General features: G+C 43.3%; 1 protein-coding gene across 1 annotated transcript; it reads left to right on the top strand.

The window, feature by feature from the left end:
* Window positions 1-5513: 5513 nt before the first annotated feature.
* Window positions 5514-6485, top strand: LOC127042151 (olfactory receptor 52E2-like). Its single transcript, XM_050935774.1, has one exon. It carries the CDS (start codon window positions 5514-5516, stop codon window positions 6483-6485), a length of 972 nt encoding a protein of 323 aa, XP_050791731.1.
* The last annotated feature ends 4790 nt before the right edge of the window (window positions 6486-11275 follow it).

Here is an 11275-nt window from a genome sequence, read left to right as displayed (position 1 = left end):
ACTCTGGCAGAATAGCGCTCTCTGCAGCAGGACCCAAAGCTATGATTTGTGCAGCCAGGACCCAGAAGTTAAACACTAAGAGTAAAATCTTGATCCCTTTGAGATCAATGGAAAAACTCCCAACACAGCCAGAGTTTCACCCTAAATCCACATATAGGAGCTTGAATAATTGGCCTCATTTACACTGGCCATGAGCCTCCAGTGACTTCAATTGGAGTGGTCGCATGGCTTCTGAGGATAAGGGAACTCATTTGGACCAAAGAAGAACTGACAGAAGAGGAGAGTTGCTGAAATTTCAAACTCACAGGTTTAAAGGTTTAAAACAATTAGGATAACAATTATCCTCAGGGAGAGCGAGTGGTCTGCTCACTCTGTGCCCCTGCATCTCTGGTTCTGGAGCAGACAAGGAGCACCATAAACCATTAAAAATAAAGTATGTTTCTGGCTTAGAGGAAAGCAGGTGCTGCTGCAAATCTCACGGAGGGAGGTCCAGGAACACACAGTGTTTGTTTGTGTTTGGAGGGTCGGGGGGCCGGAGGAATATACAGTATCCAAGTCACAGTGGCATGGAGTCCTGAAACTGGATGAAACAGGGAATGAACATCCTGCCTAATGCACAGACCAAAGAGGAATAATAAGGCCTTCTGGATGTCTCAGACAGTGACATAACATGGACCACACAGTAGCAGGTGTCTGTAACACCATCCACCATCTGGACCATCTGTCCACCTGTTAGCAATCCCACTACAGCCTCATGGTAACGTCAGCAATTGCCAACACAGAAACACAGCCTCAGGAAGGTCTGTCCAGGTTCCTAACAGGATGCAAAGTTAATGCTTTGTGTCATTTTGAGGCAGAGTTACTCACACTGCCTACTTTTAGTCTCCACGTCCTCTCTCCCTCCAGCCATGTCTGTTCCTCTCTCCTTCCCTGCACAGGCTGAGCTGCCTCTGGGGTTCCCTTTGCCCCCAGAAAATCAGTTCAGGCTGATCTCTCCCTTTTCCCTGGTGCAGACAGACACTGAATTCAGCCTAGTTTGAGGAGATATTTCTGTGAGCTGTCGCTGTGGGGTCTGGCACCTGGTTTTGGTCCTGGGAGAAGGGTATCACTGTGTGGCAGGGCTAGAATTTGTGGGGGTGGGGGACCTACATGGAAAAGTGATCAGCACTGTGGGTTGTGCAGTAGGGAGCAGGCTGTTCACAGACCAGAGGGCAGGGCTGGAGGTGGTGGGGACAGGTAGGGGGTGTAGCGGCAAGCAGCACTGGGGCTTATTTTTAACCTTCTAAATGTTAGACTGAAGGAATTTAATGATTTTCTTGCAGAGGGAGTTCTAAATGCATATCAGTTCTGGGGGCGAGGAGCAATATATAGAGGGACAAGTGGGCAGCACTGTTGAAATTAAATTTTTCTTTGTGATTGTTGGCTTGGGTCAGTCTCAGGGTCTCTTTGCTCTGGCAAGCCCCAGAACTGCAACCTGGGTGTCACCTTGACTCAGGTCTGTTTCCAACTCAGTTCTGCACTCCTGTCTCTCCTTGTGTAAGTTCAGGCATTTGACTGGCAAAAAGAACCACTGAGCTTGGCCTGACTCTGCACCCCATATTCTCCATAGAGATATTGGTATGATGTGATTATAGCATAATTCTGATACATTTTATGCAAGATGAGTCCTGTAAGATGCCATTGGAAAAGTTATGATTTTCTGAATATGGTTATCCTATTTGTGTGCATTGATCCTCTTTGCATCTGAAGTTATAAATATTGACTGTGTATCTATATTTCATATGTCGTTACAGCTGGGTAACACCCACTTGGCATGTTGCTTTCAGTCTAGATAGATGTTTGGGGAGGGACTATTCAGGGCAATGAGCCATTAAGAAAACAATAGGCCACAGGAGAAACTTACCTCTCACCTGGTGACCCTCCCTGAGAATGCTCCAGACAGCCTGTATGTAAGGCTAAGATTTAATAAATGGCATTGTTAGTAAAAGACATGGACAGGTCATGGGCAATAAACATAAATTCATGGACCCATGACCAGTCCATGACTTGTACGAGGTATCACTGCCTAAATTTTTGGTGTTATGGAGGAGTCCGTAGGGCACAGCTACTACCCTGTAGCTGGGGGGGGGCCTGGAGTATCCCCTTAAGTTGGGGGAGTCAAGGGTGACCGCTGCTACTGGGGGGGGCTCTGGGGTGCCCAGTGGTGATTTGGCATTGGGGGTGACCCAGGACCACTGCCTGCATGAATGCTGGATGAGGTGAAGTACCAGGACAAAGTCTACAGTCTGTCAGAGCAGCACATTGAGAGAGGGAGCCCACGCTGGTGAGTCAGAGGAATCTGTGATATTCCAGTATCAGATGGCATCCTGGAGGAAACCCATCACACTTTGCTCCTCAGCTGTTCCAATCTCTCATCATCTCCCATCCCAATCTCTCATCATCCTCTGACCCCTTTTTTGTCTTCTCCGTCACCATGCGAGACTCCCCTGATTCCAACAGCATGCTTGTCACCAGTGTCATTTGCATGTTCCTCAGTCATCTCTGGTTCTCACAAACTCCAAGATGCATCATCTCTTCCTCTGCAGGGGGTGAGGTGCCTCCTACCACACCTGCTCCCTTGGCTGGGTAGTAATCACTGGCTGTGTCTCACCAGTGAAAAATCTCACACACAAGTGGCAAATGTCAAGGCAGGCATCTTTATGGCTTTTCTTGTTACACTCATACACACCACCTGGCGCTTTAAGGCTGCAACATAGGAACAACTGGCAAGCAGAGAAGTATGCACATGGTATAATGAAAGCAGGAAACTCTGCAACATGTGAGCCTACATAAATACAGCTGCCACATGCACGAGTCACTGGAACCTGACTGAAACAGTGGACCACTGGGAAACAAACATTTAACCCAGGATGCTCTGGGACCATTTGCTAATAAGCTCTGTTTCTCATTAATAATGAGGGGTGTACACTCATTCCTCAGTGCAGAGATTTTATTGGGTCAAACCATTATTTTTCTCACCTAAAATGTTCATCCATGCAGTGCCTCATGGGATCCCTCAGGCTCGTAAAATACCCACTTGGTGTAATATTTCCAACGCGCCAGAGTCACATGAGAATTTCTCCCCATAGGGTTAAATTCAACACAGTTATGAATAGAAAAAAAAATTCCTTCAGTAAACTCAGGCACAAGCTTGCAGGCAAAATACCTCTAGCTGACTCGTGGGTACATGTCTGTAGATTCCAAGGCCAGAAGGGACCATTGTGATCATCTAGTCTGTATAAGATAGGCCTGAGAATTTCCCCAATATTATTCCTAGAGAAGAACTTTTAGAGAAACTCCCAATCTTGATTTACAAATTCTCAGTGATGAAGGATCCATGAAGACCATTGGTAAATTGTTCCAGCGATTAATTATTCTCACCATTTTAAAATGTACACCTTATTTGCAGTCAGAATTATTTTACCTTCAACTTCCAGCCATTGAATCGTGTTACACCTCTGTATGCTAGGTTGAAAAGCCTATTTTAAAATATTGGTTCACCGTGTACCTAGTTACAGACTGTTGTCCAGTCACCTCTTTACCATCATTGGTAATTAAATAGATTGAGCTCATTAAGCCTATCACTATAAGGCAAAATTTCTAGTCTTTTACTAAGTCTGATTCATCTCTGAAACCTCTTAAGCGTATCAACAACCATCTTTAATTGTGGACACAAGAACTAGATACAGGATTCCAACAGCAGTCACACCAGTCCTGAACACAGAGGTAAAATTATTTCTCTACCTCTCCTTCAGATTTTCCTGCTTATCAGTCCAAAATCACACTGGTTTTTTCACCACATGGTCACACTGGGAGCTCATGTGCAGCTAATTATTCCTTGGCCCCCAAATCTTCTTCATGGTCATTGCACTTCCCACAATAGTCCCCCATTGTGTAAGCATTGCTTGAATTCTTTGTTCCTAGATAGAGATATCTACATAGCCATATTAGAACTCACATTGTTTGCTTCGACCCAGTTTACCAACCAATGGAGATTGCTCTGAATCAGTGACGTGTCCTCTTCATTATTTACAATCCCACAATTTTGTGTCATCTGCAAACTTCATCGATATTCAGGCATGAGAATGGTTAGTAAATGAGTTGTTGTCACATGCCTCTGCTTATACTTGTCAGGTAACATCTGTAATTTATCTCTCAGACAAAGCTGGGTGCCTGCATGAAAGTGTCTTCCCAAAAGGAAGATAGGAAGTAACAGAGGTGCAGGCCTGTAGCCCTAAATACCAAGACCCTTGTGCCCTTCATACCCATTCTCTTAAGCAGAAAGTCATAGCCCAGCATTAAAATAACTGCTTCCATGGGGAAAATTTGGCTCTTTTCAATATAGGAATGGCAATGTTGAAATATCCAGATGTTGCAGAACAAATTGTAAGAAACCAAGAAGTAGGTGGATTCAAGGATGACCTAACCATCCCTGAGGGTGTCACCTAACAGCTACCTCTTGGCTTGTGCCCTGAAACACGTCAGTGTATAGACATTCCAAAATATTTATTTATCTGTAAGTATTGTAACTGGATAGTGTCACTATCCATCTAAACTTCAAACCCCTCCAGTTTCTCATTTACCTCATGGCCTCAAATACTTCTTGTGGCAATGAGCTCCTCAGCCTAATTAGGCACTGAGAGAAGAAAGCATTTTTTTTTCATCTGTTTTGAATTTTCCACATTTCCGTTTCATTTAATGTCCTCTTGATACTGTGTTAGGAGACAGGGAGAATACATTCTCGATCTACTCTCTACGAGTCAGTATTTCATAGACTTTTCTCATGGCCCCTCTAATACACCTCCTTGTTAAGGTAACAATCCCAATCTTTACAGTCTATATCATAAGGAGAGTTTTCCCAGGCCTATGATCATTTTTGTTGACCTTGCCTGAACCCCTCTAGTTCTGTAATAACCTGTGTGAGGAGGGAGACCCATACTTCAAAGAGGAGACCAGAGGTGTGTGAAGTATTGACTGATTGCTCTCATGGCATTGTATTTCCTTTATGATTTCCAATCACACTCCTCCTGGATTACAATGTTTTGCTTAGTTTCTGACATGCACTGTGAGCAGGGTTTTACAGAGCTGTGCACCCTGACACCCAGGTCACTGTCCTCAGTTCATACAGTTAAATTAGAACATTGTTAGATATTTGAGGAATTCAAGCTTTTTCCTCCAATAGATGTGCACGTTGCAGTTATTGACATTGAAGTTCATCTGCCATCATGCTGCCCATTCACCTTGGTTGGTTAGCTCAATCTGAAGACTTCTCTAGACTTGACTATGACCTCAATAATCTGGTGCCATCTGCAAATGTTGGCATTTCATTGTTCACCATACTTTCTAGAGTGTTAGTAACTATAAAATATTTATTGTGCTATTTATTATAAAGCGTGTAATCCCCCTCACTCTGCTTCTCTTATTTCACAGACACATTGAGCATTTCTGAGCTCAATCGATGCATAAGTCACCTCATGGCAGATTTCAATCTCAGTGATTCTGACCGTTCATCATTCATCCTAATGGGAATCCCCGGCCTGGAAGTTTCTCACATCTGGATTTCCATCCCTTTCTCTACGTTCTACATTATCGGTCTGTTGGGAAATTTCATGGTTCTGTTTGTTGTAGGCAAAGAGCAGACCCTACATAAACCAATGTACCTGTTGCTTTGCATGCTGGCGCTCACAGAAATTGGTGCATCTACTTCCATTGTGCCAAAGGCACTGTGTATATTTTGGTTCAATTTGAAAGGAATTACTTTAGGTGGCTGCCTCACCCAGATGTTCTTCCTTCACGCAGGTTCTGTGACACATTCAGCCATCCTCGTGACAATGGCCTTTGATCGCTATGTTGCCATATGTAACCCTCTGAGATATGCCACCATCCTCACAAATGAACGAATAGCTACTCTAGGGCTAGTATGTTTGACAAGAGCTGTTCTCTTCGTTCTGCCCCTGCCTCTGCTCCTGAGCAGGCAGCCATTCTGTGCCAACCGCATTATCCCCCATACGTACTGCGACCACATGGCTGTGGCAAAGATGTCATGTGGGGACATCACAGTGAACAGGATGTACGGCTTGGTGATAGTATTTATAGTCCTCGGGTTTGACCTAACACTCATTGCCCTGTCCTATGGTCTGATAATCAGGGCTGTCCTCAGAATACCCTCCAGGAAAGCCCATCAGAAAGCCCTCAACACATGCACAGCCCACATCTGTGTGATGCTGATGGCTTATCCTATCTTCCTTTTCTCCACTCTGACATACCGATTTGGTCAGGGTATTGCTCCCTACGTACACATCATCTTGGCCAATTTGTATTACCTCCTCCTTCCCATGCTCAACCCTATTGTTTATGGTGTCAAAACCAAAGAGCTTCGTGACAAAATGCGCAAATACATCTGTGGAATGTCATCAACTGGGGCCCGTGACTCTGAACCTCTCTGACAAGCGGGATAAAGGATATCCCCTCATTAGTCAACGGCAGTCTGTCCAAGTTTGGTTGAGCTCACCATTGTGTAAGTTCACAGTCTTAAAAGCTCCTCACATCTAACACCTTATCACTCCATCACCAAGCACTGCTCTCTCTGTTGCTGAGTTCCTGCTCTCTGACTGTCACTCAATCTCTTTCAGTGTCACCCATCAGCCCCCACCTCCACAAACCCTGTCCCTTCCCTTTCTTTGACTTCCAGACACCAGAAGATACTGCAACTTTGTGAAGCAAGGTGGATTTCCATTAGACCCTGTTTGAACAGCATTCTTGATCAGTTTGGAGAACTGAAGCAATGCTTTCTGATAGCCAAAAAAAAGAAAAAGAAAGCAAGCAACTATAATACTGAATTTCTTCATCCTAAGTACAATGATACGGTGACCAAAATGTATCTGAATTTAATATGTCCAATACTTCAGGAAGCCTGGAGGATAAACCAAATGTTTCAGTTGGAAAGTGCTAATACAGGAACGCTGCTGCAGGAATGCAGGACATTCAACTAGAACTTAATGGTGAGAGTTGTGAACCTTTGTGTTTTTGAAAACTGTTCTGTGTTATCCTAGGTTTGAGGGTGTGTACCCCAGAATGTGTTCAAGCCAATTACAACCATAGGGTGTGCACTCGGTCCCTATGAATTAATAAAAGAGAACACAACATAATTAAGGGTTAATTGGAAAGCAGGCTTTTAGATGCAAGGTTAAAATCTAGCTGGCAGTTTCTGCTAATCAGAATGGAAGGAGCAGACAGACAAGTAAATAAATTAGAAAGAAAGAAGATAGATGAATGTAAACCTAGAGTCTAGATGCCCAAGATAGTAGAAGTTTTTTGAAAGTTAGGAAAAGTGATGATCCAGTAGGGGTCACTATGATCTATGCGTTTTGTAGAAGTTAAAAAAGATTAGCTAATACAGCATACTTTGGAGCAGTCCTCTGAAACCATCTTGAGAGATGTTTTTCCTGAATCCCTTCCTCTCTGGTGGGTGAGCAACTGACCACTGCGAACCTGCTGTTACTTACTCAATATCATTCCAGCTCTTAGGTAAATATCTGGGATGTTTTAAACCAATTGCTTATGTCTGTGTGTGCTTAAATCAAATAAACTGCAGCATTAGGCAAGAGCATGTTTACTTGCATTTAATCCTTGATCAGACTGCATTGCTGTGTTCCCATTTATTTGATCCTGACACTGCTTGGAGTGAAAGGGTTAAGTTTTCCCAGCTGGGATTTTGAAAAATCCACGTAACAGACTGCTGTGTTAAACCATGAAATTGCCACGGAGACCAAAGACTTACCTCTTTGTACAGTGGATTTTTATACTTGCTCTAGTGGCTTGGTCACCTGCTCTAGCCCTGGGAGAGGGCTGGCAGGCTGGGAGAACAGTCCAGGCTGAGTGGGGAAACAGCTGCAGCAGTGGCCACACCCCAAATGGACTCAGCTGGCCCTATAAAGGGACTGCTAGGCTGAAGCAGTCTCAGTCTCTCTTTCTGCATTCAGAGAGCAAAGGGCCTGGCTGCTGGAAGTTGAGAGAGCACCTGAGGGAAGTAGGGCTGGGGAATAGGGCAAGGGAGCTGTAGGGCTCCGCCTGGTAAACCCCCCAGGCTGTGACCTAGTGTAAGGCCAGACAGGTACTGGGGCTACAGAGGGGTAGCCACAGGCAGCAGGTCCAAACCCCTTTGCCTGTGATGAGTGGCTTATACTGCAGTCTGCCCCAATGAACGGGGGCTACATGGAGACTTGCCAGTAGCCAAGACTGAGGCAAAGCAGGAATAGTGGATGGGGGTTCCCCGGGGAGGGGGAGACCCAGAACTATGGGGGTACTGCCAGGGGGCAGCACAAACAAGCTATTTCCCAGAAGTCACCAGCAGGAGATGCCACAGGGATGAGTCCGCACCTCTACACTTGCTTTCAGCTGAAACTTTCAAAATACACACTAACTGTTCCGGCTGTCCAAGGCATCAGACTTAGGTGTCAAGATTTCATCTTGGACATTGTGAAAGAGATGAGACAGAGATTACAATCAAATGTCCAAGTGATTAGGAAACATTATTTCACTAGGAGGGTGATGAAACACGGGAATGGGTAACTTAGGGAGGTGGTGGGATCTCCTCCATTGACATGGAGTGAGGACAATAATGGAGGATTTCAGTTATCCCCATATTGACTGGGAATATGTCACCTCAGGACAAAATGCCAGATAAAATTTCTCAATACTTTAAATGGCTGTTTCTTGGAGCAGCTGGTACGGGGACCCACAAGGAGAGAGGAAATTCTCAATTTAGTCCTGAGTGGTGCAAAGGAGCTGGTCCAAGAAGTAACTATAACAAGACTGCTTGGAAATAGTGACCATAATATAATAACATTTAACATTCCTGTGGTGTGAAGAACCCTCAATAGCCCACCACTGTGGAGTTTAATTTCAAAAAGGGGAACTATGCAAAAATGAGGGGGTTAGTTAAACAGAAATTAAAAGGTACAGTGACTAAAGTGAAATCCCTGCAAGCTGCATGGACACTTTTCAAAGACACCATAATAGAGGCCCAACTTCAATGTATACCCCAAATTAAGAAACACAGTAAAAGAGCTAAAAAAGAGCCACTGTGGCTTAAGAACCATGTAAAAGAAGCAGTGAGAGATAAAAAGACTTTCTTTAAAAAGTGGAAGTCAAATCCTAGTGAGGTAAATAGAAAGGAACATAAACACTGCCAACTTAAGTGCAAGAATGTAATAAGAAAAGCCAAAGAGGAGTTTGAAGAACGGCTAGCCAAAAACTCCAAAGGTAATAACAAAATGTTTTTTAAGTACATCAGAAGCAGGAAGGCTGCTAAAAAACCAGTGGGGCCCCTGGACAATTGAGATACAAAAGGAACACTTAAAGATGATAAAGTCATTGAGGAGAAATTAAATGAACTCTTTGCTTCAGTCTTCACGGCTGAGGATGTTAGGGAGATTCCCCAAACCTGAGCTGGCTTTTGTAGGTGACAAATCTGAAGAATTATCACAGACCGATGTGGAACTAGAGGAGGTTTTGGAATTAATTAATAAATTTAACAGTAACAAGCCACTGAGACCAGATGGTATTCACCCAAGAGTTCTGAAAGAACTCAAATGTGAAATTGTGGAGCTACTAACTATGGTTTGTAACCTGTCCTTTCAATCAGCTTATGTTCCCAAAGACTAGAAGATAGCTTATGTAATGCCAATATTTAAAAAGGGCTCTAGAGGTGAGGCACCAGTACCAGGCAAATTAGTTGAAACGATAGTAAAGAATAAAATTGTCAGTGACAGAAGAACATAAATTGTTGGGCAGAAGTCAGCATGGTTTCTGTAAAGGTAAGTCGTGTCTTACTAATCTATTAGAGTTCTTTGAAGGAGTCAACAAACATGTGGACAATGGGGATCCAGTGGACATAGTGTACTTATATTTCCAGAAAGCCTTTGACAAGGCTCCTCACCAAAGGCTCTTATGTAAATTAAGTTATCATGTGAAAAGAGTGAAGATCCTTTCATGGATTGAGAACTAGTTAAAAGACAGGGTAGGAATAAATGGTAAATTTTAAGAATGCAGAGGGGTAACTAGTGGTGTTCCCCAAGGGTCAGTCCTAGGAGCAATCCAATTCAATTTATTCATAAATAATCTGAAGAAAGGGGTAAAAAGTGAGGTGGCAAAGTTTGCAGACGATACTAAATTGCTCAAGATAGTTAAGACCAAAGCAGACTGTGAAGAACTTCAAAAAAATCTCACAAAACTAAGTGATTGGGCAACAAAATGGCAAATGAAATTTAAAGTGGATAAATGTAAAATAATACACATTCGGAAAAATAACCCCAACTATACATACAATATGATGGTGGCTAATTTACCTACAACTAATCAGGAAAAAGATCTTGGAGTCATCATGGATAGTTCTTTTAAAACATTCACGCAATGTGCAGCTACAATCAAAAAACCAAACAGAATGTTAGGAATCATTAGAAAGGGGATAGAGAATAAGAGAGAGAATATATTATTGCCCTTATAGAAAACCTTGGTACGCCCACATCTTGAATACTCCTTACAGATGTGGTCTCCTCATCTCAAAAAAAGATATACTTGCATTAGAAAAAGTTCAGAGAAAGGAAATCAAAATGACTAGGGGTTAGGAACGGGTCCCATATGAGGAGAAATTAAAGAGGCTAGGACTTTTCAGCTTGGAAAAGAGGAGACTAAGGGAGGATATGATAGAGGTATATAAAATCATGAGTGATGTGGAGAAAGTGAATAAGGAAAAGTTATTTATTTGTTCCCATAATATAAGAACTAGGGGCCACCAAATTAAATTAATGGGTACCAGAATTAAAACAAATGAAAGGAAGTCCTTCTTCACACAGCGCACAGTCAACTTGTGGAATTCCTTGCCTGAGGAAGTTGTGACTGCTAGGACTATAACAGAGTTTAAAAGAGAACTGGGTAAATTCATGGAGGTTGTCCATTAATGGCTATTAGCCAGGATGGGTAAGGAACGGTGTTTTTGACCTCGGTTTGTCAGAAGATGGTGATGGACGGCAGGAGAGAGATCACTTGATCATTACCTGTTACATTCACTCCCTCTGGGGCACCTGCCATTGGCCACTGTCGATAGACAGGATACTGGGCTGGATGGATCTTTGGTTTGACCCAATATGGTTATTCTTATGTTCTTATGACTATGCCACACAAGAGAGTGGAAGGGGAGTCCTTAAGGTCAAGGAGGCCTTGGGATAAAGGGAGT

This window comes from Gopherus flavomarginatus, unplaced genomic scaffold (genome assembly GCF_025201925.1).
Source record: "Gopherus flavomarginatus isolate rGopFla2 unplaced genomic scaffold, rGopFla2.mat.asm mat_scaffold_3125_arrow_ctg1, whole genome shotgun sequence".
NCBI lineage: Eukaryota > Metazoa > Chordata > Testudines > Testudinidae > Gopherus > Gopherus flavomarginatus.
This window is presented reverse-complemented; position numbering and strand designations above follow the sequence as displayed.

Bases quoted from the DNA above. Each gene is read 5' to 3' on its own strand.
- LOC127042151 (XM_050935774.1), top strand. From the start codon at position 5,514: ATGGCAGATTTCAATCTCAGTGATTCTGACCGTTCATCATTCATCCTA.